The 26,704-nt window shown below is 55.9% G+C and overlaps 1 protein-coding gene across 1 annotated transcript; it reads right to left on the reverse strand.

Annotated features, from left to right (window-relative positions):
- Positions 1-602: 602 nt before the first annotated feature.
- Notch4 (notch receptor 4) lies at positions 603-25,181 on the reverse strand. The gene is given in 30 exon segments (XM_050132812.1): positions 603-1,867; positions 2,029-2,126; positions 2,549-2,696; positions 3,009-3,304; positions 3,842-3,965; positions 4,101-4,173; positions 4,302-4,527; positions 4,904-5,079; positions 5,182-5,565; positions 5,975-6,498; positions 7,707-7,819; positions 8,024-8,276; positions 11,505-11,689; positions 12,068-12,218; positions 12,741-12,828; positions 13,049-13,166; positions 13,757-13,909; positions 14,133-14,278; positions 15,334-15,493; positions 17,423-17,545; positions 17,616-17,729; positions 18,310-18,423; positions 19,917-20,111; positions 21,003-21,158; positions 21,268-21,504; positions 21,607-21,729; positions 21,827-22,174; positions 23,821-24,116; positions 24,205-24,286; positions 24,962-25,181. Coding segments are annotated over 30 exon segments (5,880 nt in total). The 5' UTR covers positions 25,032-25,181; the 3' UTR covers positions 603-1,261.
- Between the last annotated feature and the right edge of the window lie 1,523 nt (positions 25,182-26,704).

Here is a 26,704-nt window from a genome sequence, read left to right on the forward strand (position 1 = left end):
AGTTCACTGGCAGCTGAGCTGGTGTAGACAAAGGCTGGGCGAAGACTTCCCTGGGCTCCTGAGAGTGGAATACAGAACTTAATTTGGCTTTTGACCAGTTCTGCTTAGTCCCAAGAGGGAGCGGGATCAACACCTGGGGTCTTCAAATGGCCACCTGCCGTGTGAACTTAGAGCTGAGTGGCTTGGAGCCTTCGTAGGTGAATGACATCTTCGGGCTTCAGTTTGTGAAAGGGCGAAGTGGCCTCATAAGAATTAGGAAGTGTTGACTGTAATGGGCCTGTGGCCGATACTCTATAAATGGCAGCTGGTGCTCTTCCAGAATGGCCTCCTGGCTGCACATCACAGGCTTATCAGTATTGAGGTAAAGCCTTGAGGCTGCAACGCAACTTCAGGAGACCTTAGGCATCTCTGGCTAGAGCTAAATGCCCTTGGGTGAGGGACACAGTGTCTATCACCTTGTATATTTGACTAGTAGAGACTCTCTTTTTTCAGATGATTCCCCCAATGAACTGGGATCCCCAAGTTGTGTTTGCCCTTAATTTATAGTTAACCTCCGTAGAAGTTTCCCAAACGCTATGCACAGTCCAATTCCTCGGACAGAGTAACACTTTAAATCAGCTTTATTATCACGAGTTTGGGGTTCTTGAGATAGCAGAGGCTAGAGAGCAAAGCCTCATCCCTGCACCGTTTTCGGGGGGGGGGGGACACAGAGGGAGGTCAAGGAGTCATCAGCTGAGGCGGCCACTGGTTACCGCTCATCATCCATACGCCTGGCACATAGTAGGTGCTCAATAAATATTTGCCGGCTACTAGTGGGCAGTGAAGTGCATTAGCTCCCCTTGGGAAGCCACACACAAGACACTTTTTTTTTTTTTTTTGTAGTTTTTCAAGACAGGGTTTCTCTGTAGCTTTCAAGCCTGTCCTGGAACTAGCTCTTATAGACCAGGCTGGCCTCGAACTCACAAAGATCCACCTGCCTCTGCCTCCCGAGGGCTGGGATTAAAGGCGTGCGCCACCAACATTTTACACCCAGTTTGCCCACAGGTTTTGGTTCCAGTTTAGGGATTCTCAAAGTCCACTTTGTTCTCCTGTAGCTGCTCTATTTTCCAGGGAAAGCTCGATGTGTGTCACTCGGAGATCCTAAATCCTCTTCCCGGGGCTGTGCATCTTCTACAGGGAGGACAAGCGAGCACAGCGCTTATTAAGTCTGGAGTCTTCCGGAATGTCCGTCATTCCCTTCCCTCCGTGCAGCTGCCTAGTTTTAACTCTCTCCACCCGGGTTTAAGGGCACATCTTGGTGGACTGGAAGACCCCAGGCAACTTGAGGTGATCCGTGTTCCGGGGACGGGGTCAGGCTGGGAGGCGGGATCGGCGCACTGCGGGCGGAGCCGCAGGCTTCCAGGGCCACCCAGTCGCGAGGCCAGTCATCCTGTGCTGCCCTGGCCCCGTGTTGCCCAAGGGAGCCCGCGGAAAACCGGCGGCCGCGCAAGGGCGGCTCTACGGAGCTTCCAGACCGGCTCCGGCAGCGTGCGTAGACCGCGCCCCCGCGCCCGCGCGCCCCCAAGTCCACGGACCCAGCGCGAGCCGGCAGGCAGGCTCCGCCCCCGCGCGGGCGCGCTCCCGCCGACAGCGTCCGGCAACGCGGCGCGGCCCCGCCCCCCGGCGCGGTGCGTGCGTGTGTCCGGGCCTCCGGCGGCCCCGCCCCCTGCAGCAGCGTCAGCAGGTCCCAGTGGCTTCGCTGCCGGGCCACATCGCCCGGGGCCAGCCCGGCCTGGTCCCGCAGCCCACGGGCCGCCCCGAGCTCCAGCAGCAGCTGCGCCACCTCCACGGCTCCTTCGCGCGCCGCCAGGAACAACGGCGTCTGCTCCTGCGGGGCGGGGACCGGAAAGCCCGAGGGCGGGGCGGTCAGGGAGTCCCCGCCCACCGGGTGCTGTCCCTTCCCGCCAGACGCTGCCCCCCCCCCCCGTGAGCTTGCGGGGTTCCCGTGCTTTCGGCTTGTTCTGCGGGGCGTCTGCGGCAGGGGCTCACCCTGTTGTCTTGGGCATCTTTATCAGCGCCAGCCTGGAGGAGGGCGCGGGCCGCTCGGGCGTTGTTCACAGCCGCGGCCCAGTGCAGGGCGGTTTTTCCTAGGGCACCACGTGGGAGCCGGTTACCCCGCAGGTGGGGGCCAGACTCCTGCGTTCCAGTTTCCCACGGGTTCTGTCCTTGGTGATGAGGGGTGGGGGACGGGACGACTACTTGGGTTTCTCAGAGAGGAGGGAAGCGTTGCCTTGGCAACCGACAGTCGGCGGCAAGCGTTGCCCTGGTGACGTCAGCGGCGCGCGGGAGGGACAATGGGTATTGTTCTGGACCGGTGGGACCGGGATATCCCCATCCCGTTCCCGCAGATACTTCTAACATCCCAGTTTCACGGACTGAGGATGTGTCAATGTGTAGTTGACGGCGAAGGGGAAACTCACTCGTACCTCTAGTCAATCCCTGCTGTGCCTGTTAGTTGAACCTCACCTCATTCCCGCTCTGCCCAACATTTCGGAAGCACACACCATACCCCTTTTATCTCTGGCTCCCACATCTGCTCGGGCTGCGATCAGTTCTTCAATCAGGTCCTCCACTGCCAACCTGGCAGCCAGCATCAGAGGTGTAGTCCCGTCCTCTGTGCGTGCATCCACGGCAGTCCATCTGTTAGCCAATAGGAGCTGGGGAGACAGAAAGAGCCTGTGATCCCTGGGTTACCATGGACTTCTAGACCAGGCCCCTCATGCTTTTGTTGTCTGTTTGGTTTTGAGACAAGGTCTCACTATGCAGCCCAGGCTAGCCTGGGACTCAGAGATGTGCCTGCCTCTGCCTCCCCGGTGCTGGGATTATATGGTAGGCCCTTCAACCTTCTCCAGTCGCTACCTGCCAGATCGTGGGTTTCAGTTTCCTCCTTGTCAGACCCTAGACAAGACCTCTCCATTTTACTTGCAAGCTTACTGCTAGTTCATGTGGGGACCCCAGTGAGGGCTGACCTGGCAGACTTCCCGAGCATCAGCAGCCACTGCAGTGTGAAGTGGGGTGCGCCCCGCCTGGTCAGGCTGGTTGGGATTGGCCCCAGCCTCAAGGAGGCGACGGGCAGTGGTTGGTCGAGAGAATCGGGCAGCCAGGTGCAGGGGTGTCTCTCCAGTGCCCACAGTATGAGCCTGAGGGCAGGCCCCTCTATCCAGCTGTGGTTTCCAGGGTTTAGGACTTCCCAGCCACGGCCCCTGGACGATCGTGGATTCCACTGGCTCACAGAAGACTGCAGGCATCAGGGGTGCCACCCCATCTGTGGGTGAGAATGAGTGCAAGGCCACATGAAAGAACACAAGAACACTTGGCCGCCAGGAGAACTGCAGCCGTTAGACAAGCTCTGCCTCTTGTTTGGGTGGGGAGGGGTTGGGAAGGGGATTTAGACAGGGTCTCACTATGTAGCTATGACTGTCCTGGAACTCACTCTGTAGACCAGGCTGGTCTTAAACTCACAAGAGATCTGCCTGCCTCTGCCTCCCCAGTGCTGGGATTAAAGGCATTCGGCAGCACATGTAGCTCTTGATTTAGCAGTTCAGCAGGAACAAGAGCAGGACGTTCTCCAAGGCTCTCAGGCCTGGACCTGAGGCGCACTTGCCTAGAGGGCTGGCTAGGTTGCTCCGCACGGCAGCTTGCTGAGAGTTTGAGTTTATTCCTGACATCTCCTCATGGTGCTGTTCTGTCCCAGGTCCCGGCTCTGAGAGCCACTGTTCTAAAGACTCCAGTTTGGATACTAATGGGCTTTGCCTCTAAAAGGGTCACTAGGAATTTTTGGGGTTCTAGGTTGGTTGTGTACCAGGTCCACACGTGTCCGTTTCACACTCTTGAGGCGGTGTCAGCATGGCTACCTGTGGGAGCTCTCCACAGCCGCTGTTCAGTGGCCAGAGCTGGCGCTTGGAGACCGAGGCTGTTTCTTCAGCCTTGGGGCAAGAGCAAAGGGTAGTGAAGGCCACAGAGTTGTCTTTGCACGGCCAATGCACCTCCGTGCCACTCCATTCCCACCCCAGCCTTGGCACCTCTACGTCATTCCCACCCCAACCTTTCATCCAGCCCACCTCCTCTCCCTCCTCAGGGCCCGAGCACATGGCTACTCCGTCCTCATCTGCTTCTGCCTCTGGCTTCAGCGTCCTGGAGGGGGTGAGTAGGTAGGGGTTAATTATATAGGCTAGAGCCATCAGCATCTCCAGCATCCAGAAACCCTCCAGGTCTGCAGCAGTATTTCTGAGCACCCTAGGCATTCCCCTCCCCAGTCTCACTTGAGACCAATGCTGTCCTCGCCTAGCGGGGGCCTCCGCCGGTGGGGTGCCTGCTGTGTCCGAGGCCTTCGAATGAAGCCAGGGGGCAGCCACAGGGCCCCATGTTCTCGCCGTTGCCGCCGCCGCCGAATGAGCTGGAGGACAAGGAGAGCCCCAAGGGCCAGGAGAAGCACCCCAGCCACTGGTGAACACAGAACAGGCCAGGGAAGCTGCTCGGTAGGTGGCCCTGTGGTAGGAGACAGACAGTTACAAAGGGGGCGCATTCTCAGGGAGACAGGGCCAGTGTCTCCTGCCTCAGTTTCCTCACCCGTCTCAGGTAAATGTGTTAACGGTAAAATGCTTAGGGTGCCGTATGATATGATATGTTAGGAATGCTACCTACTGTTTTTTAATAAGCCGGAGCCCAAGGTGGGTTGTAGGACTATGCCAGAGGTTAGTAAAAGTTCTTAGGGCAATAGGGAGACCACTGAACGCATGTCCCAGGGGTTTCAGAGGAGGTGTTAGGGAGACCAAGTTCCCCACACAATATTTTGGGTCTCACTTTTTGATCTCTACCAGAGATGGTACGCACAAAGGTCAAGGGGAGTGGTAGGGTCACCTACTGGTCCCTGCTTGAGGGTGAGCAGCCAGCAAGGGTCCAGGCAGCAGGGGCTCCAGGGCCCCCACTGCGGCCATTGCAGCAAGGAGGCGCAGCAGGAGCCCGGAGTCCCAGGGACAACGTGATGCAGGGTGTTCCGGACCACAGCGGGACAAGTCCACTCCCATCACCACCACAAACCTGGAGAAGAGGCACTTCAGGGACCCCCATTTGGCCCCTGCTCCCCTTCTCCTACTTCATCTAAATAATTAACATTTGGCCCTCCCCTCCATCTCTGCTTACCCAGCACCAAAGGGGTCTGGCTCCTTGCCTGGAGGCTGGGTATGAGGGGCTTGTCTTTCCCATGAAGTGGAATCCCGAGTTCCGCTCAGCTCCTCCGTGGCCCGGGTCCCTGGATAGGGGAACACCATGTTCCTGCCATCGCTGTCCTTCCTCACCCAGAGCCCGACCCTCAGAGTCAGGGACAGCACTCGGGCCAGGGCCAGCAGCTGCTGCTCCAGGGCTGGGGGACTCAGCACCACCAGCAGGGCCAGGGAGGGCCCCCACTCCGCGTCTCCGTCTTCTGGCCTGCAGTCTCCCCCGTCCCAGCCGCATTCAGCGCTGTTGCATCCTTTCTCACAGTGGCCATTGTGGAAGTGATCTCGGCAGTACTGGTCGTAGGCTGGGCTGCGTGTAGAGGAGAGATGGACTCAGGGCTCTTCACAGAGATTCACTGCCTCTCCGTTACCTCTGGCTCTCTGGTGGCCAAACACAGTGTCCTGAGACCGACCTTTCATCCTGCCCTCTCCCAGAAAGAGGGCCAAGACCCTTTCTCTGGGGGTGCTGGTTGCCAGGGGAGGTTTTCTGTGGCAGAAGGTCTGGGGAAGGGAAGCTGAAGCCCGAGACCCTGTCAGAGCTCTCAGGGGTCCAGACAAAGGCTGTGCCCCCCACTGTCAGTCATTCCATCCCTGGGTTGGAACCCAGGGTTTTTCTTAGCACGGACACTCCCTGGAGTCCAGTGTGGTCATCCTGTAGCTCAGGCATGTATGTCCCCCCACCGCCCGTATCCCACCCCATTCCCAGGCTCCAGGCTCACGTGCAGGTTGGAGGGGTTTCACAGTCATAGCCATCAAACAGACACTCCTCAGAGTCGCACTGTGGGTGGCACCGCCCATCCCGGAAAAGAAGCCAGCACTGGGAATGGGGGGGACAGCCCTTCCAGGGGTCAGGGACCCCCAGGGAGCAGTCCCCTCCATCCCAGCCTCCTCCTGGGCCGCTGCAGCCAGCATCACAAGCCCCATCACCACCTCGGCCCTCACACCCATTCTCCCCTGGCCTTTGACACCGGGGCCCTGGAGAGTCAGGAGGGCAGGAGCATCGAAAGCCAGGATTGCCCGACCTGGGGATCTCAGAGCAGCTACCATTGTGCAGGCAGGGCGAGGGGGGCCCACAACCTTGTGGAGCTGGGGGTGTCAGGCAGTCAGGGCCCCCAAAGCCACCGAGGCAGGCACAGAGGGGTGGGGAGCCTGGCTTAGGGGAGGGCAGACATAGGCCTCCATGGTGGCAATGATGGGTGCCGCAGGAAGGGGCTTTGTGGCTGCAGGTGGAGCCTTCAAAACCCTGTGGCAGAGAGGAGAGAATACAAAAGAACCTTGTATCAGTCAGTCTTCCTGAAGCAAGCGCCGGGGATAACCCTGCACAGAGGGCTCTAGACTGTCACATGCAAGAGGAGCCTCAGAGAGCATGAAGTCAATTTTTATTTTATTTTTTGTTTTTTTTCAAGACAGGGTTTCTCTGTGTAACAGTCCTAGCTGTCCTGGAACTAGCTCTTTTAGACCAGGCTGGCCTTGAACTCACAGAGATCTGCCTGCCTCTGCCTCCCCAGTGCTGGGATTTAAGGCGAGCGCCACCACCGCCTGGCTGCATCAAGTCCGTTGTAATGGATGTTGCAGCTACGCCCCTGCTAACTCCACACACGTAGCTGCAACATCCATGGTGGTGGGAATGGGTGAAGTGGGGCTGTGCAGCCATGCTCAGTTTCAGGGCCCATGAAGACTAATCGGCTAGTGCAGTTGACCACTTGCTGTGTCCTGGGAGAGGTTGCAAGCTCTCCTCTTCCTTCCCAGGGTAAAAGGAGGAAGGCAGAAGCAGAGGAAGGGGTTTGGCTCCTGAGTGTTATGTTAGGATAATGAAGGAAGATACAGCCTGTTGTCACAAGGGAGGCTTCAGCCAGTTCCTGCCCTCACTGGCGCCTGTCCCACACAGAGTTTAAAGAACTTGTCTAGGGGCTGGAGAGATGGCTCAGAGGTTAAGAGCACTGACTGCTCTTCCAAAGGTCCTGAGTTCAATTCCCAGCAACCACATGGTGGCTCACAACCATCTATAATGAGATCTGGTGCCCTCCTCTGACAAGCAAGCATACATGCAAGGAATGTTGTATACATAATAAATAAATCTTTAAAAAAAAAAAGAACTTGTCTAAAGCCATTCTAGGAAAGGCTGGTTTTGTTTCATTTTGTTCTTTTGGGATAGTCCTGTGTAGCCCAGACCGACCTCCACTGCACCATAGCCAAGGATGGCCTTGAACTCTTTTAACTTCTGAGTCCTCTCTCCAGCCCTTGAACTCTTGAGCCTCCTGCCTCACCTCCCAAGTGCAGGGAGGATAAATTGCACCACCGCTGCCCTCTGATATTGCCTTTCCCCTGTTTCTGAGAACCACTGTGAACTTGGTTCCAGTTATCCTATCTCCGGGGTTCACCTGCTCACCGCCCTAGGGTTCTGGCTCTGGCATTCTTACCTTAGAGAGAAACAGGGGTTGCAGCACTTACCTTGGGGCAGTGGCAGGTGAAGCCAGGGGGTGGTCCTGTTGTGACCTCACAGGACCCTCCATTGGAGCAGGGCTGGCTCTGGCAGGGGTCTGTCTCCACCTCACACCTCTGGCCTGTGGTGGGGGCAAGATTGGAGATCACACCTGGCTTCAGTCACTGCCTCTGTCTTGACTTACTCCTGACAGTTGGTTCAGCACACACTATGTGGGCAAGAGGATGCTGGGGCACCTTCTCTGGGGAGAGGTGTGGAGGCAGAGGGCGAGGGACTGTCTGGGTGTTCCCGGTCTTTGCTGTGCCCCAGAGACCCCAGGCCTCACCTGTGTGTCCAGGCAGACACTGGCAATAGAAGGCGTTGGCTAGAGAGTGGCAGACTGCAGTGCCCGTGGGGTGGCAGGGTCGGTCGAGACACTCGTCCACATCTCCCTCACAGCGCAGCCCCACAAATCCTGGAGGGCAGGCGCAGTGGAAGCCTCCAGGCCTGGGGGTGCAGGTTCCGTGGTTGTGGCAGGGCTGAGACTGACAAGCGTCCTGTTCTTTGGAGCAGTTCTGTCCTTCATAGCCGGGGGCACACTGGAGACACGGAGATGAGACACTGGGTGAGCTGAGCTCAAGCAGTCCGCCGGCCTCCCCGTCAACGGTCGCACCCCTCATCCCTCACAGCCTGCCTTAAACATGACATGCTACTCCTCCGTGACAGAGCTTAGCCCTCGGTCCCAAACAAGTGACACTGGGCACTGCCTCATTCTTTTCCCTACCAACTTATGCACCAGCCTCTCTCATTGATTTGTTAAGCGTCCCCTGAATACCTGCTTGTGACATGCGTATGTGTGTGTACATGCATGTGTACACATGTGTAGGTCAGAGGGCTTTTCCATCTTTTGTTTGAGACAGGGCCTCTCATTGGCTGGGAACTTTGTCAGTCAGGTCAGGCTAGCTGACCCAGGATCTGCCTGTCTCTGCCTCCATCTCATCGGGATTACAGTCATGTGTTGCTGAGCCCAGCTTTGTACTCGGGTTTTGGGGATCTGAACTCAGATCTTCAGGCTTTTGAGGCAAGTGCGCGAGTGCTTTCCTGGCTGAGCCCCCCCCCCCCGCCCCCGCCAGGCAGTGTCTTCTGTAGTACAGAAGGGGAGGGTAGCAAGGTGGTGAGGTTTGGTCGACAGAGAGATAGTGCTGATTGTGTAATCGGTATCACATCACACCGTTCCCTTAGCAGCTCTAAATCTCTTAATCCTCACTCCGCAGATAATGAAACGGTTTGCCAAAAGGTGAAGATACTTTCGAAAGCCACACGGCCTTGTCAGGGGCGAGGATCAAAGCAAGACTGGAGCTGCCCAGAGCCACACTGCGGTTTTTCCTTTGTGAGGCAAAGTTACAAGTTCTGTGCCAGAAGGGAGGCTTCGGAGAGGAGTCAGAGAAAATGGACTTACAGAGACTCCAGAGGCTGTGGGAATGCGTGGAGGGCGCTTCATGGGGGCGTGGAGGGGAATAGTGAGGGTGCTTCTCTTCATTTTTGAGACAGGATCATTCCTAGCCCCACCCTGCTTCTCTTTGTCTGAAAATGTTCGTATATGGCGATGCTGGGAGACATATCTAAGTGGGAAAAGTGTTTGCCTTGTGTGGTGGTTTGAATAAAAATGCCCCCCCCCCCAAAAGCCGGTAGGGAGTGACCACATTGGAGCAGAAGTGGCTTTGCTGGAGGAAGTGCGTCACTAGGGGGTGGGCTTGGAGGTGTCAGAAACTCAGGCTAGGCCTAGTGGCTCCCTGTCTCTTGCTGCTGCCTGCTGATCAAGATGTAGGACTCTCAGCTGTGGTGAGTGGTGGAGCCTGGTGGTGGTGGAGCACGCCTTTAATCTCAGCACTCCAGAGGCTGGTGGATCTCTGTGAGTTCAAGGCCAGCTTGGTCTACAGGATAGTTCCAGGATAGTTTCCAAAGCTACAGAGAAACCCTGTACAAAAAACCAAAAACCAACCAAACAAAAAAAAAACCCTCCAAAAAAAGAGTTGTCTGGACCTGGTGGCTCTCCACAGCATCTAGGCCCCCAAGAAAGGCCTTTTTCCAAGGTCGTGCCCTTTCCCTCAGAGGCTAAAGAAAGTTCCTGCCTGCTAAAATGGGCAGGGCAGGTGGTCACTCTCCTTACCTTTGACTAGAACTTGTGGCCCTTCAGTAGGCTCTGGTGTCTGTGGTCAGGGTCAGCGCTCCCGCTGTCCCTACTCCCAAGCCAGCCCCTCTCAAAGGCCCCCTTCTCAGTTCCCATTTACCCCCTCACTTCTTGCTTCCTGGGAGACAACCTCTGCAGCTTAGAACAAGGTGGTTATTTCGGTTTCTTTATTGCGCCCATTGTCATTCACGTAGAAACAGAAACCCTAACTAAGAATACACATGATCCTGGGTTTGATCCCCATAGCTATAAAGTAGGGTGCACACCTGTAATCCCAGCACCTGACTAGGTGGAGGCAGGAGAGATAAAGGTCATCCAAAGCGAAGCAGTGAGTTCAAGGCCAGAAGTGGGGTGGGTGGGTGGGTAGCAGGGGTGAGGAGCTGGAGAGGCTGTCAGCAGTTAAGAACACAAAGGTAAATAACACAAACAAAAGTCATTTCTTTGCTGGGCATGGGGTCACAAGCCTTTAATCCCAGCACTCAGGCTGCAGAGGCCAGCCTGGTCTACAGACTAGTGGCAGTCGCCAGCCAGGGCTACACAGTGAAACCCAGTCCAAAAAAAAAAGCATCTGTGTTTAGAGGCAGGAGAGGTTCAATGATTAAGAGCACTTGTTGCTCTTCTAGAGGCCTGGGTTCAATTCCCAGCACCCACATGGCAGCTCAAAACTGTCAGCAGCTCCAGTTCCAGGGGATCTGAATCTTCTGGCCTCCATAGGTGCTGGGCATGCATGTGGTGCACGCACATACATACAGGCAAAGCACTCACACACACGATTTAAAAACGTGTGTTTCTGAGCACAGGGTTTGAATTGGTTGCTCTTTAGTCCCAGTGTTTCCTCTCCTGGGTAGTGGCCTGGACCAATGAGGAGAAGCCCTCCTCCAACTCTGAGAAACACGGGACATGGGGGGGGGGGGGGGGGCAAGGGCCTCCAGGCCACCCTGCGGTGGAAGAGGCAAGGCAGGGAAAGGCTGCTCTGGGCATAGCAGCAGCAGAGCCTGGGGTTCAAAGGCAGGACCCCTTGGGTGTGTGAGAAGTAGATGGAGCAGTGAGCAGTGCATGGTGGGGTGTGTGTGTGTGTGTGTGTGTGTCAGGGAGGAGGGGGGACAACGGGACAAGGACACGATGATGAGCGGGGCCGTGTGTGTGTGTGTGTGTGTGTGTGTGGTGGGGTAGGGGATAGGACAAGCACATGACAAGGATGACAAGCCGGGACAGGAGCAGGTGTGGCCTGAGGACAGGGGGAAGACAGTCCTGCGGGACTTTGGAAGAAGCTGTCCCTGGAGGTGTTAATGAGGGAGGGACAGGCCAGCTTCTGTTTTAGTAGTTCCCCTTGGCAGTGGGATGAAGACTGAACCAGCAGAAGAACAAATGTGGAGGCCAGGGTTGTAGGAGTTTGATGTAGATATCAAGGTAGAATTCTAAATAGATAGATGATAGATAGATAGATAGATAGATAGATAGATAGATGATAGATAGATAGATAGACAGACAGATAAAAGAAGGGAAAAGAGGTAGCGGTGGAATGGCCTGACCTGGTGGGGGGGGGTTGGGTGCGTGGGTCAAAGAGGGGACTGGGTGAACTCGGTTCTCACCCACTCGACCGCGCTGTCCTGTTTTACCCCTCTAGACCTCTTACCTGGCAGACATAGCCATTGGGCTGGGCCACGCAGGTGGCCCCGTGCTGGCACGGCTTGGACTCACAGGGGTTCACTCTGTCCTGGCACAACCTGCCCTGGAATCCAGGAGGGCAGTGGCAGAAGTAGGAGGAGCCGCTGTCGATACAGACTCCTCCATTCTGGCACAGGTCAGAGACCTCCACGCCTGGGGAGACAGACAGGAGGGAGGGATCTAAGTTGGGTGGAAGTGGAGGGGCTGACACAGAGAGGCTGACAAGGAGAGATGTCGGTGCTGTTGGGTTGTGTTGGTTCATCCCAGGGGCATTCTAACCAGGGTGGAACTGCGTGGCTCCGGTGAGACAAGCTGCTAGTTGCTGTGTTAAACTGTGGCCCCCTTGGCTGTTGGGAATGACTGTAGTCACAGAGCAGACCTGTGTGAGGGTGCGCTGTGTACTGAACTGTGGGATAAATCTCTCTAGCTTCTCTTGGTTGTTTTGTCTGTGACATAGCTCCGCGATTGCCCTGGGGGGGGGGGTTGGGACAAGGGAGCACTCTGCTCCCCCGTTGGTCCAGGGGCTGGTACCTTGGCTCACCGCAGCTTTCTGGCAGGACACAGGGAGATCACAGTGAGGTCCTGCCCATCCCTGAAGGCACAGGCACTGGAAGGAAGGGCCGCTCTGGAGGCATCGCGCAGTGTGTGGGCAGGGCTTCTGGGCACACCAGTCAACCAGAGTCTGGGGGTTGGAAGAGACTATGAGACAGGAAGGCCTGCACTTCTGAGACCCAGAGAGGAGCCTCTGCCAGCTGTGGCTCCCTCAAACCCTCTCATTTCTAAGAAGACTTGCTTACAAATGGGCTGAGCCGATATCCTCTCCAGTACAGTCTCCAGCATCAGAAATCCGTCCAGCTTACCCCAATACTCAGACTTTCTTGGGGTGTTGGGTGGGAGTGGGGGATAAGGTCTCATCTACTTCAAGATGGCCTCTAACTTGTCATGTAGCTGAGGCTGATCTTGAACTCCTGATTCTTCTGCCTCTGCCTCCCAAGTGTTGGGATGACAGGTGTGCACCACCCTGCCTGGCTTTCCTGCCTTCACCTCACACCCAAGTGAGAAGCTAATCCCTAGACTTCCGCACGTCCCTTCGTGTGGACATCTGTCCCAGGTTCCCTGTTGCCCACCCCTTAGTCCCCAAAACCCCGCTAGCTGGAGCTCTCCAGCCTCTCCCACTTGGCATATCTGGCTGATTGCACCTCACCTGGCAGCTGCTTCCTGTATAGCCAGGGTTGCAGAGGCAGCGGGCACCCTGAGGTGTGTCTTGGCAGGTCGCCTTGTTCTTGCAGGGGCTGGAGAAGACAGAGACGGTGTGGTAGGAAGGTCTGGGAGATGGGGAGCGTGTAATGCGGGGTAACAAGTTGGGTTGTGGGGAAATGTAGGTCAGCTCCTTGGAGGAGGAGCATCCAGAGGATGGGGAGCCCTGACAGCCTAGAGCTCAAGGAGAGGTGGAGAGGAAATGGGGGGCTGAGGGTTCCTCCGCTCCTACTGGGGGTCTCACACTGTGCTCACCTGTCTGCACAGCTGGGCTTGATCTTCCCCTCACAGCGGAGCCCCTGGAAGCCCCTGGCACAGAGGCAGAGGAAAGTGCCAGGCTTGTTCACACAGGTACCCCCATTGAGGCACGAGGCTAGAGAGAGGAGTCTGTGAGGGGTTGGGTTCCACGCCTGTAACCTGGCCAGTGACCTTGGTCACACAGCAAAGAGGTGGTCTGCCGCTCACCAGTACAGCTTAGGGATGTCCAGTTAGTTATTTAAAACCAGAGGGTCCTGGGGACTGAACTCCAGGCTTAAGGCTTGGTGGCTAGGGCTTGACCCTGTGAGCCATTTCTTAACTGGACATGTAGCCAAGGGTGGACTCCCGATCCTCCACTCCCAGCCCCCACAGCTGGGGTTACAAGTGAGCAGGCTTCATGGATGCTAGGTGTGCCCTTTACCGTCTGAACTGTATCCCCAGTCTCCAGTTAAAATATCTTTTTTTTTGGTTTTCCGAGACAGGGTTTCTCTGTAACTTTGGAGCCTGTCCTGCGCCATCACCACCACACAGACACAGACACATACACACACACATATATATATGTATTTTTTGGGGGCCCGGTTAAAATTTCAAAGCAATGTCACACACACACACCACACACACACACACACACACACACACACACACACGTGACCTGCCTGGGCTTGTCCCTAGCTGTGGTTCAGAACCCAGGACAGAACTCACCAGACACACAGTGGTCGATAAGGGTTTGGCAGTGGGAGCCTGTGTGACTCGGAGGACAGGTGCAGAAATAGCCCTCAGGGCTGGTGTTGCAGGAGCCACCATTGAGACAGGGCCCTGAGTGACAAGCTGTCACCTCCTCATTACAGGACAGCCCTGAGGGAACAAACAGGCAACTCTGAAACTCTTGCTTTCTGCTTTTCATCTCCTTTCTCACCTGTGCCCTAAAATCCCCTGTCCCCTGACCTCTTCCTTCTACCCAGGAGTCACCTGTGATGTCCCCCGCAGCCCACACTCTCTTCTCCTCCAGAGGGCCTAGCCACAGCTTTGGTTTGTGAGGCAACAGGCTGGAGTGTATACGGTATAGGGAGAGACTCACCTGTGTATCCCGTGCGGCAGGTACAGTTGTAGCCAGAGGGCTGGGGGTGGCAGGTTCCCCCATGGGCACAGGGGGTGGAGATGCAACCCCCAAGCTCTGTCTCGCATTCTGGCCCAGTCCAGCCCACATCACACACACACGAGGATCTGATCATAAAGAAAAGGGAACGGTCCATCTCTCCCTCCTGCCTTGTTGACTGGACCCTAAGACCATCTCCTTTTTGGCTCCTACTCTTGTTTGCCTTCTGTTCCCGTTCTAAGGACCTAGTTTACCTATTGTTTCTATGTGTGTGAGAGTTTGTCTGCATGTAGGTCTGGGCACTATGTGTGTGTCCAGTGCCTGTGGAGGCCAGAGAGGCCAGAAGAGGATGCTGGATTCTCTGAACTGGAGGTGTTTTGGCTGTGAGCCAAAATATAGATTCTGGGGATCAAACCCCTGTCCTCTGCAGGAGTGGCCAGTGCTCATAACCACTGAGCCACTTCTACAAGCCCCACTCCTTTTTTTTTTTAAGCTTAAAACAAGGGGGGCAGTGGTGGTGCACACCTTTAATCCTAGCACTCGGGAGGCAGAGACAGGTGGATTTCTGTGAGTCTGAGGCCAGCCTGGTCTACAAGAGCTAGCTAGTGCCAGAGCAGGCTCCAAAGCTACAGAGAAACCCTGTCTCAAAAAAACAAACAAACAAAAAAGGGGAGGGACCTATCAAGTGGACACACATTCTCTCTCTCCTTCTTTTCCTTTCTTCTCCCTCAACCCTATCCTGTTCTCTCCAGGGTCTCCTGTGGCTCAGGTCAGCCACAAAACCTACTATCTAGCTGCCTGCAGCCTTGGCTGCCTGAATCCAGTTGCCTTTACTTGGGCTACTGTCCTGTGATAACACTCCTGGCTTGTTCTGTGTCGGGAAGTGACCACGCAGAGATGCCCAGCAGCTGTTTAGGTAACAGAGACGAGCAGTCCTGGTAGTCATTCTCTTCCCTGCTCTGCCCTCTAGCCGTCTTCAGCCACCTTCACGATGCTCAGACGGTCCCCTCCATAGGTGCCACTCATCAGCTGTGCCTCCCTTCGTTTCCGCAAGGATGCTGCCATCTCCCTCCTGTTCCCCCACGGGTCACATCCCACATCCCGCCGGCTTGCACCCCGCCCCCTGCTGTCTTCTGTCCTAGCTGGGGCTGATGGGAAGGAGGGCATGGCGGTCGGCTCTCACCTCTGGCAATGGCCGTGGTGGCAGGTGCAGTTGTCCTTGGCAGGAACACAGCCGGGACTTCCATCAGGGCAGAGGCAGTGGGCTCTGTCTTCCTGGTCTTGGCATTGCTGCCCAGGTTGGCACAGGTTGGGGGTGCACAAGGGAACGTCACAAAACTGGCCTGTGGGTGTGGGTGGGAGAGGAGTCTGAGAGGAAAGAAAGCCCCTGTTCGTCCTGAGGGTCAAAGGTCACTCCTCATGCTCCTGTCCTTTCTGGGTCTCTGCTGTCCTTGCCCTGGTCCTTCCCCAGCTCTGGGTCTCCTGCAGCTCAGAGCCGCTATCTCCTGTTCAGTGAGCTGCTCTGCCCTCAGGGTCACTTCGTCTAGGGAGCCTTGCCATTTTCAGTCCATGGTAAGACACGGGGCTTCATAACTGAATGTAGGAGTTGCCAAGAATTTTGAAAACAGTAAAATTTTTCTAACATACAATAACCAAAACTTCAAAATTTAAGAGCAGCGTGAGTCTGAGATGCCTGACCGTGCAGCCGCATGCGGCCTTGGTTAGGAATGCACAAAACACCCCACTTTCTACTCCGGGTGTCGCTGCTCCACAGTGACAGACAGCTGCAAGGCTGCCCCGACACCCAGCTCAGATGCGAGATTATTGCGTGTTGTAAACTGCGGTGTTTTTACTGTCCACACGGAGTTTCCCATCCTCTAGTTTCTTATGTCGGTTTAATGGCGGAAGCCAAAGACGGTATTTTCCTGTTGTCGGTCCTCAGCGTGGAGCATCCAGTTCGGTTAGCTCCTGGTTGTCTTGTCTTCGACAAGCAATCAAATCCACCTCAGTCTGCACATTTTCTCTTTGTCTTTAACAAATGGTAAAATTATATGTATATCATAAATGTTTTAAAGTATCTTTATGGTTTGTTATCAAGGCACGCTTGATTTATATATTTATTTCATATACTTATAGGCTTGAGGTTGAATGCAAATTTCTTGAGAGGAAAGGGGTCTCAGTGGAGTAAAGGTTCAAGGGGCCCTGACCTAGGACCCACAAGGGGCCCTGACCTAGGACCCCCTGCATTCTCTCCGACACTCAGCCGTGGTCAGCAGGAAAGATGCTCACCCTGCATCGGGTAAAGCCACCTGACAACCACAGCTGTGCCAGTCTTGCGTCTGGGTCTGGTGCTGTGACATTTAGTTAATTAATTAAGATGTGTGTGTGTCGGTGTAATATGTGTGGTGTGTATGTGTATGGTGTGTGTATGGTGTGTGTGTGTACGGTGTGTCTGTGTGTGTATGGTGTGTGTAAGGTGTGTGTATATGTGTACGGTATGTGTATGTATATGGTGTGTGTGTATGGTGTGTGAGTATGGTGTGTACGGGGTGTGTGTGTGTATGATATGTGTGTGTGTATGGTGTGTGTCTGTGTGTCTGTGTGTGTGTTGGTGTATGTATGTGTGTGTTTATGGTGTGTATTGTGTGTGGTGTTGGCAGGCATGTGGTACATGGCCAGATGATAACTTGACCGGTTGTTGTCTCTGTCCACCTTCATGTGGACTCTGAGTTTTCAACCCAGGTTGTCAGGTTTACAGTTGCTCGCATTTAGCCTCTTATTTAACGTACCATTTCCTGTGGTGCTGGGGATTGGAGCACGGATCGTGCATACTTGGCAAGGTCTCTGCTACTGAACCACACTTGCAGCTCATTGTAAGTGCTTTTTGCCCTGACTAGTTTAAGGGCTGCTATTCTCATCCCATTTTCATATCTGGACCATCAAACACCCACCAGTGGGCTCACACACCTCCAGTGGGCTCACACACCTCCAGTGGGCTCTTCCCCAACTCCAGTGGGCTCTTCCCCACCTCCAGTGGGCTCTTCCCCACCTCCAGTGGGCTCACACACCTCCAGTGGGCTCACACACCTCCAGTGGGCTCACACACTTCCATCTGACTCACACACCTCCAGTGGGCTCACACACCTCCAGCAGGCTCTTCCCCACCTCCAGCGGGCTCACACACCTCCAGCGGGCTCACACACCTCCAGTGGGTTCTTCCCTATCTCCAGCAGGCTCACACACCCTCCCCGTTCTTTCCGTTGTCTCCTGACCTGTGAAGCCAGGGTGGCAGAGGCAGAAGAAGGCTCCCTCGAGATTGATGCAGCTGGCTCCCGTGGGGCAGGGATCAGTCAGACACTTGTCCACCTCAGTCTCACAGTGTGGTCCTTCAAAGCCTGTGTCATAGGCGAGGGTCAGAGACTGCACCGATGGCCCTCTCCCCCCAGGGTCTGAGCCTCAGTTTACCTGGGAGACACTAGCAGTGGAAGGCTCCAGGCTGGTCTCGGCAGTGCCCCCCATTGGCACAGGGGGCGCTGCTGCACTCATCCACGTCTTCCTCACACCTGGCACCAGTGAATCCTGGCAGGGGAGGGGGCGGGAACGGAGGGTGCTCACGGTCACGCAGGGAGGCGCAGCGTGAACAGAAGTGAGTTTTCTGAGGAGACTCAGGGTGCTAGCGGGGCAACAGAAGCGATACAGATAGGGTGGAGCTCAGCCCCTGCTGGCTATGATGCCGCTGGGCTGTGGGCAAGCTACCCAGCTTCCCTCGGGCTCTCATTTCTCCCTGTGAAAGAGCTAGGGAGTAGTAATGGCGCCTGGGCTGCGGGGTGTGGCTCAGAGGTAGAGTGCTTACCTTAGGCACTCATGCCCTGCCTCCTTCCCCAGCACGGATAAAGAAAGAAGCTGTCTCGTGTTAGCATGGGGAGGAGACATTCTCTGTGTCTGTGGAGGCCCAGCCAAAGCCAGTCAGCGACCCAAAGTGCGGGGGGGTACACAGAGGGAAGGAGAGTGACTTGTCAGGGCAGGGGTGAGGGTGGGGAGTGAGCAAGGGAGGATTTAGGGCTGTGATGGAAGAGTCTGGGGAGCTGAAAAGGAGAGGGAGGAGCCGTCAAAGAGATGCTGGGCTCTGGAGGTTCCCTGGACCGGACTCTTCACCTACCAGGGAGGCAGATGCACAGGAAGCCATTGAGCAGGTCGTGACAGCCAGCTTGGTTCAGACAAGGGTTAGAGGCACACTCATTGGTCTCCACCTCACAGAGTCTCCCTTCCAAGCCTGAGGACACAGACGTGGTGAGAAGGGGGCTCAGCCAGGCTCAGCCAGCGGCAGCCAGGCTTTCTGCCTGGGCCACCTGGGCTCTGCAGCAGCTCTGCCTTGGACTTGCAGAGTGCCACTGTCCCCCAGGGCTGTCCCCAGGGCTGTCCCCAGGGCTGTCCCCAGGGCTGTTCCCAGTGCTGTCCCCCAGTGCTGTGCCCAGTGCTGCCCCGAGTCTTAGCTGCTCTGGGGGTGTAACTGCTTCCCTCAGGTCTGAAGGCTCTGGGAGCAGGATACCTGCAGAGGGCTGAGGGGAACGGCTGTCTGAAGCCCTTTCTGTGTACCTAGAGGGTGGGGCTCTCCTGGTGGACTGCCCAGCCTGAGATTCTTGAAGTACAGTGGAAAAGTGGGCATCTCTCTGGAGGATGATTTAGCCCTTGTGTACTAGCTAGGCCTCTGTGCCAGGGGAGCAGGGATCCTGGCAGGTGTGTGGTGATGGTGGTGGTGATGGTTGTGATTGTAGCGGTGGTCATTGTGGTAGTGCTGGTGATGATTGAGGTGGTTGTGGTGCTGTTGGTGATGATGGTAATGATGGTCATGATGGTGGTAGCTGTGGTAGTGACGGTGATGGTGTTATTGCTGGTCTCATGGTGATGGTGGAGGAGGAGGAGGATCTGAATAAAGACATTACAGTGGCAGAGTTGCCCTGTTTTTCACCTTTAAGTTCACCCTCGTCTCAACGGTCTCATGGTCAGCCTTCTGACCTCCATGCCCCCTCCTCTTTCCTGGGGAGTCTGTCACGACCCCTCTTGCTACCTGTAACTTGTCCCTTGGAAGCAGTTTTTCTGCATCTCTGTGCATGGTCTGTGTGTGGCCTGAGCCATGATGCTTGGGGGCTGCTTGGCTTCCAGTAGGGGGTGGGTGGTTGAAGCCCAGGGTTTGAATCTTGGCTCTGATCCTCACTGACAGTGTGACCTTGGAGAAGTCTCACTCCACCTCTCAGTGTCCAGCTTTTTAATTTATGAGCTGGGGATGCAATGAGCATTTTTTTCTCCTCCTCGCATGGAGGCACAAGTGTGGGCAGCTGTGCGCATTCCTTCCCTATCGCACCGGCTCCAGCGCTCCACCCGTGTAGAATGCCAAGGGTTCACGCTCCACCTCTCTGAGGGAGAGTGTGTAATTAGGGGGGGTTCTGGGCTGGTATGACAGGCAAATGCGCTGTCATTCTGTCCTCTCTGGCCAGGCCGCTATGTACAGCGGACCAGGATACACACTCCTTGATCGTGAAACCGGTGGCAAACCCTGCCCCTGAATTACGCAGGGCACAGTCTCATTACAGGGCAGCCCGCCCTTCTCCTAGGGGCCTTGGGTTCCCTAGTTTTAACTGGGACATGGGGAGAGAAAGAAGCATGCTGGGGAAACTGCCGCCAGGCCAGTCACTCGGGCTAGGCGATCCCCCAACAGTCCTAAGTTACTTCTCCGTCTCTCCTACCCATGACCCCGCCCAGCTGTACCTGGTGGGCAGATGCAGTGGAAGGTGGCAAGTAGGTCCAGGCAGGTGCTGCCTGGGTGGCAGGGCTGGGACAGGCACTCGTTGTGATCAGCCTCACAGCGGGAGCCCGTGTAACCAGGCGGGCAGAGGCAGTTGAAGGAGCCAGGGGTGTTGAGGCAGGAGCCGCCATGTTCACAGGGACTGGGTCCTTGATGGGCTGAGAGGAGAGGAGAGCTGAGATCCACGGAGGCCAGGGGTGGAAGGACAAGGAGGCCAAGGTGTCAGGGGAGGTGTTGGGGACTGACGGGGAAGGGGGCTGTGTGTTTATAATGGAGCAGGCAGGGACAACCTGTGGGGTCCGGAGGGTTAAGCACTGGGCTAAGAGCTGAACTCAGTCAAGACTCCTCCAAAGTAAATAAGCCTTTTGTGCTTTTGCTGTCTATCTATCTATATCTATATCTATCTATACCTATATCTATATCTATCTCTATATCTATACCTATATCTCCTCTATCTATCTTTTCCATTTGTGTGTGTGTGGTATGCATTTGTGTGACGACATGTTTGCACATGTGTGGGCACTCAGTGTGGGTGAGCCCCAATGTGTGAATGTGAGGGTGCAGGCTGGGAATCCTCGGCTGCTCCCCACCCCTGCTCACTGAAGCAGGGTCTATCAGACCCGGACGTTGTAGGTGTGGCTAATCTATCCAGTCAGCTTGTTCTGGGGGAGCCCCCGTCTTTGCCTTCGGAGGCTGGAATTACAGATGGGCCCTCATGCCCACCTGGTGTTTGCTGCCTGTGTGGGTTCTGGGGATCTGAATTCCAGTCCTGAGGCTTGTGTGGCAAGTCCCTTAACCATGGACCACCTCACCAGCCCTGCCTGTTGTTCTTCTGAGTCAGTCTCATGCATCCCAGGATGCCCTGAAACTCAGTGTGTAGTTGAGGCTCCTCCTGCTTCAGTGCCATGGATTCTGGGGTTACAGGCACGTGGGATTACGTCTCACTAAGTCATGCCTGGTTTAGTTTTTCAACTTAATAAACCGTCTGCTGTGTCCTCTGTTGAGCACAGAGGCCTGGCCTCAGAGGGGCTCTGCAGGGGAACCCTCACCCATTTGACACTCATCCAGATCCTGGTGGCAGGTGGGTCCCGAGTAGCCAGGCTGGCATAAGCAGAGGAAAGAGCCTGTCAGAGGGTTGGTGCTGCACTGGGCATTGCCATGGCATGGCTGGCTCAAACACCCGTCTTTCTGGTGGCACAGGAGGCCTGTGGGAGACCGAGGGGCAAGGCTCTTGCAGGCTGCTTGGGACTCCGTGTGGCCCTCCAGGGACTTTCTCCCCTTTCATGTCCCCACCCCCACATCCTCTGCCTGCACCTGTGCGTCCAGGTGGGCAGACGCAGGAAAAGGAGCCCACGCGGTCAATGCAGGTGGATCCCAGGGCACAGGTGGCAAGTGCACAGTCATCCAAGTTCTCGTCACAGCCTGGGCCACCCCAGCCACTCACACACACGCAGTGGAAGCCCCCAGCTGAGTTCTGGCAGGTGCCACCGTTACTGCAGCGAGGGGGACTCTGGGCTTCACACTCATCTACATCTTCAGAGCAGTCCCAGCCTGCAGGGGACAGGAGAGGGGACGGGGGCTGGCACTGGGAGCCTCGCGAGGATGGAGGGAGGGGGTGCTGCCGCCACCCCGCACTTGCTCGGAACGACTCACCCTTCCAGGTCTTTGGGCAGAGGCAGGTGTAGGTGCCCAGCCCATCCAGGCAGGTGGCCCCGTTCTGGCATTGGTGCCTGACACAGTCATCTGGATTCATCTCGCAGTCCAGGCCCGTGAAACCTGACAGGATCATGGAAACAGCAATGGAGCCCACCCAGGGGAGAGGACCCTCCCTGCTCAGGGAGAGGGGTACAGGAGAGCCGCCGGGAGGCACTACCTGGGGGACAGAGGCAGAGATGGAAGGTGGCGTCTCCCTCTGGCACCAGCTGGCAGGTGCCCCCATTGAGACAGCTTCCAGGAGAGCAGGGTCCCTTCTTGAGCTGGCACTGCGGCCCCTCCTGTCCCACGGGGCAGAGACACTGGAAGGAGCCCAAGGTGTTATGGCAGGAAGTTCCCTTAGGGCAGGGTCCTGGCTCCAGGAAGCACTCGTTGACGTCACGTTCGCAGGTGTGACCCTCGAAGCCAGGCGGACAGCGACACTGGATCTGGGGGTATGTGGCCAGGCACATGCCTCCATTGGCACAGGGCTTGGCTGAGCAGAAGTCTCGGAGCTGGCAATGCTCACCTGCAGCAGGGCACAGGGGTGGGGCGGGCAGGGGCTGTTTCGGGCGAAGCTGGGTGTAGTTTATGCAGCTAAGCTTGCTAGGCGGTCCATGTGCAAGCGCTACACGCTCTGCCCTCTTTTCCCGTCTCTCTCCCGTTACTCTCTAGCTCTCTTCCTCCTGGTGCTCCATGCCCTGCCTCAGTTTTGCTGTATGTCACAAGGGTTGTGATTATACTTTCATATCTTCTACTTTGGAAAGCACACATAGCTAACAATGGAGTTTTACGAATCAGCGGACCCTGGAAAACTTGGGTTCCCTGCAGCGACCTTCTTGGGGGAGGTGAAAAGCCTCGGAGCCACCCTGCTGGGTCACTTTGCCTCTCTGAGTGAATTTCTTGTTATTTAGTTTTTGGTTTTCTTTAAGGCAAGGACTCACTTCACCACGAATCTGAAGATGACTTTGAACTTCTCTTCCTCCTTTTTTGACAAAGGGTCTCTCTAAACTGCCTTGGCTATCCTAGAACTTGCTGTGTCCTGGAACCAGGTTGGCCTCGAACTCATAGAGATCCTTTTGCCTCTGCCTTCTGAGTGCTGGGATTAAAGATGTGCCAGAGTGTCTGCTCTGACTTTGAACTTCTGATCCTGCCTCTACTTTCTGGTTCAGGTGTGTATGCCACCGCAGCTGAAGCATGCACTGTTGCAGCAAACGCAGCGATCCATGCACACCAGCCAAGCTGTTTACAACTGAACTGTTATCTCCAGCTGTTTTCTGTTCTTTTGTTCCTCTCTTTCCACTGTGTGGTGTGGATCCCAGGGACTGAACCCAGGCTGGCAGCACCGGCAGCAGGTGCCCAACTGTCCCCACCCAGTTTCTTTTTCTTCCCCCCTTTTTCCATTTTACATATGTGTGTGTGTGTGTGTGTGTGTGTGTGTGTGTGTGTACGGGTGTTTTGTTTGTATGTCTGTGCACCACATGTGTGCCTGATACCCATAGAGGCCAGAAGAAGATGTGTAGCGAGATGGTTTCTAGGTTGGGTTAAGCGGGGTGGGAAGACCTATTCTAAAAGTGGGCAGCACCATTCCCTGGATTGGGGTCCTGGACTGCATAAGAAGAAGAAAACAAGCCGCGCATCAGCGTTCATCTGTATGCTGACTGCTTTTGTCTACCAACTTGCCACAGTCTAGGATCACCTGAGAAGAAAGCCTCTGCTGAGGAACTGCCTGGATCAGGTTGGCCTGTGGGCATGTCTGTCACTGATGTAGGCGGGCTCAGCCCACTGTGGGCAGCGCCATTCCCTAGGTGAGGACCTGAGCTATAAGACAGGAGGGAGGGAGCAAGGTGAGAAGAAGCTGGCAAGGATGCCGTGTGACTGACAGCTCTGGGTTCCTGCCTTGACTTCACCATAAAGGCTGTCACGTGGAAAAATAGGCCACACAAACCCTTTCCTCCCTGTGCTGCTCTTTGTCAGGTGTTTATCAGGGCAACAGACATGAAACAAGAGCACCCTGCTTCCTGTCTGTTCCCGCCACATGGCTCCCCCACCATGATGTGGAACCGGCAGGCTGAACCGAAACAAACCCTTTTGCCTGGTGTTTGTCGCGGCATCCAGAAGACTGACTGACGCACCCTTCCTTAGGTGCTGGCCTAAACACCCCTGGGTGCTTACCTGTCCACCCGGGCTCGCAGGAACACCGTGGGCGGCCCGAGGCCTGGACATGGCAGTGGCCCCCGTTGAAACAGAAAGAAGGTGGACAGAGGTCTTCCAGATGGACTTGGCATTGCTCTCCGGTGAAGCCGGAGGGGCAGGTGCAGGAGAAGCTGGGGGCCGGTGGAGAAGCAGGGCTAGGGGAGCTTGGGGGCATGGGAAGCAGGGCTTGGCAGCTGCCCCCATTCTTGCAGAGTTGAGTATCCCGGCAGGGGTCAGGGAACTGGCAAGTCTCACCCAGAAATCCAGGGGCACACCTGGGGTAAAGGGACATTTCAGGCCAGCCGTCCCTCTTCCTGCTCTCCCTCCTCCTCTGTGGCTCCCACTCCCATGAACCACACTCACTGGCAGGTTCCTTGTCCCTGAGGTAGCCTCAGGCAGGTGCCTCCGTTGGCGCAGGGTTCTGGGGAACCTCCACACAGAAGCTCTGGGGAGGAAACAAGAGGAGGAGTGGCGGGTGCTCCTTAGAGGCCAGTGACCAGCAGCCCCCACGTGGCCCAGGTGCGCGGTGCGGGTGCGCGGAGCTCGGTGCTCTCTGCCATCCTCCATCACACCACACCCCAGTCCCGGGCTCCACATGGTCACCGTCCCAGCTCTTTCATTCACGACTCTGTTATTACTACAGCCCCCTTCCTGTTTATTCTCCATCCCCCGGAAGCAGGACAACTGGGATTAGGAGGACAAGGGTGCTTCTGGGAGGTGAATGGCTGAGACGCCTAAGGGATTTCCTTCAGGAAAGGCCAGCAGTGAGCCACTGGGGGTGGGGACAGCTGGACAGAAAGGGACCTGGTGGTCCCTTCTATGTCTCCATGTCCTGCTTCTCGCTCCTCTGTTCCCTGTAACAAGCGGTCAGCTTTTTCTCCTGTCTGTCCCACACCAAGAGCCCTCTCTCTGGGGGTGGGCACCCTCCTTTCCACTCCACAGCAGCACCACCCCTGGCACCAGGCCCAAAGCCTGGGTCTCAGCAGCCCCTGGGGCAGTCAGCGCTCCCCGCAGGTGGCTCCTACAGAATCTCCCTCCTCCAGTGTTCCTTCAGAGCACAGCCCCCTTCCCCGACCTCACTAAGCATCTCCCCACCCCTTCACCTCTGGCCTTGCCTCACCTCTGGTCAGGATGACTGAGAAACTGGGCAGCAGCAGCAGCAACAGCAGCAGCAGGGACCGGGACTGCATTCCAGGCGCCTGCCCCTGGTCCGGTCTCTCCCTCTTCAGGCAAAGACCCTCAGAGCCCTTGTGGTCAAACAAGGCCACCTCCTAGGGCTCCACTGCCCCTCCTTCCTTCTGGGCCTGCTGCACGCCTCAGTCTGAGCTGTTTCCTGAGTCACACAATGTCCTGGACACCCTACTGATGGGGGGGGTGTTGGTGTATGAGGGAACACTAAGGGAGGGTGAGGGAGGGGCCTCTGTCCGCCGACAGGCCCTGAGAAGAAGGCAGTGCGGCTGGTGGACAGATGAGAGGAGGGGGACTGGTTTGCTCCTAGGGCCAGGGCAGGGCACATGGAGGAGTCCCTGTCTTCTTCATTGTCTCTGTGGTTTCTCTTTTACAGGACTGGGAGTGGCGGGTGGCTGCCTCCGTGTCCCAGGAGGGGCAGGATGTGGAGACAGAGGTGTTGGGAGCATCCACTTCTCACAGATCCAGACACTTGGCTTGAATTGAAGCCAGGCACGTTGGCAGAGGGAACCCAGGGATCGTCTAGGCCTTTCCTCGGCCCTTTCTGGAGGATATTCTTTTTTAAAAGGTGTTTTGAGACAGGATCTCACTGTGTATGTGGTCCCGGCTGGCCTGGAACGTGTGGGACTCCTTCTGCATCTGCCTCCTGGGTGCTGGGGTTAAAGGCACGTGACTCCATGCCTGGTGTCGTTCCGGGGAATGGACACGATGCTGGGCCCACCCCCCCAGTGGAGATGGAACCCAGGCCTCCCGTGTTCCACACAAATGCTCCATCTGTGAGTCACTGCTTTTAGTACAGACCTGGGGGAATCTTGGCTTTTCTTCAGAGAAGAATGTAAAACATCGCCATTACCAATAACCAAAGGACACTATATTTCATCTACCTCTGTCTTCCTTCCTGACAGCGGACGCTGGGGTAGTCAGGATGTTAGTCAAGAAGTACAATTTAAGTTCAACAACAACACAACAGAGAATTTGTTGCCCTGAAAAGCTCATTTTGCCTCCTTTTATTTTTATAAAAAAAACCAAAAAACCAAAACAAAAAAAAAAACCCTTTGGATAAGGTCTCAATCTGCGTTAGTCCAGGCTGGCCTGGAACTTGCCATGTAGTGGAGGCTAGCCTCAAACTCCCAAGTCTTCCAGTCTCTCAAACGCTGGGATTATAGCATGCCCTGCAATGCCTGGCGTCACCCCTTCCTGAGGAAGGGGTACAGCTTCGGAACCAGTCATGGGCGGATTCCTCTAGTAACACTGGGAATGGAGCCCAGCGTGGTGGAGTGTCTGCAGGTGCCGGACATTCAGCTTTGAGGAATCCTGGATGCTGCCTGCAATACTGACCAACTCCCTGCTGGGAACACCACGTCAGTGGGCCGCCCCCACCTCTGCTTTGCACCGGCCTTGAAATTGCTACGTAGGTGAAGGTGACCTTGAACTCCTGACCCTCTTGCTTCTGTCTCCGAATTGCTAGGATCACAGGTGTGCACTTCAGCCTCTGTTTATACTGGAGGAGATCAGACCCTGAGTTTGTGCACGCTGGGCCAGCACACAGTCCATGTGGTCACATCCATAGCCCTATATTGACATTTTAGCCAGTAATATGGTTTTGTAGATTGTTCTAAACTTTGATTATGTCTGCTGTTTAAAGGTGTTTGGGGAGTGCTCAGTCCTGAGCCTA

Source organism: Alexandromys fortis, unplaced genomic scaffold, assembly GCF_014885135.2.
Source record: "Alexandromys fortis isolate MF-2015 unplaced genomic scaffold, M_Fortis_MF-2015_v1.1 scaffold_460, whole genome shotgun sequence".
In the NCBI taxonomy this organism is placed as follows: domain Eukaryota; kingdom Metazoa; phylum Chordata; class Mammalia; order Rodentia; family Cricetidae; genus Alexandromys; species Alexandromys fortis.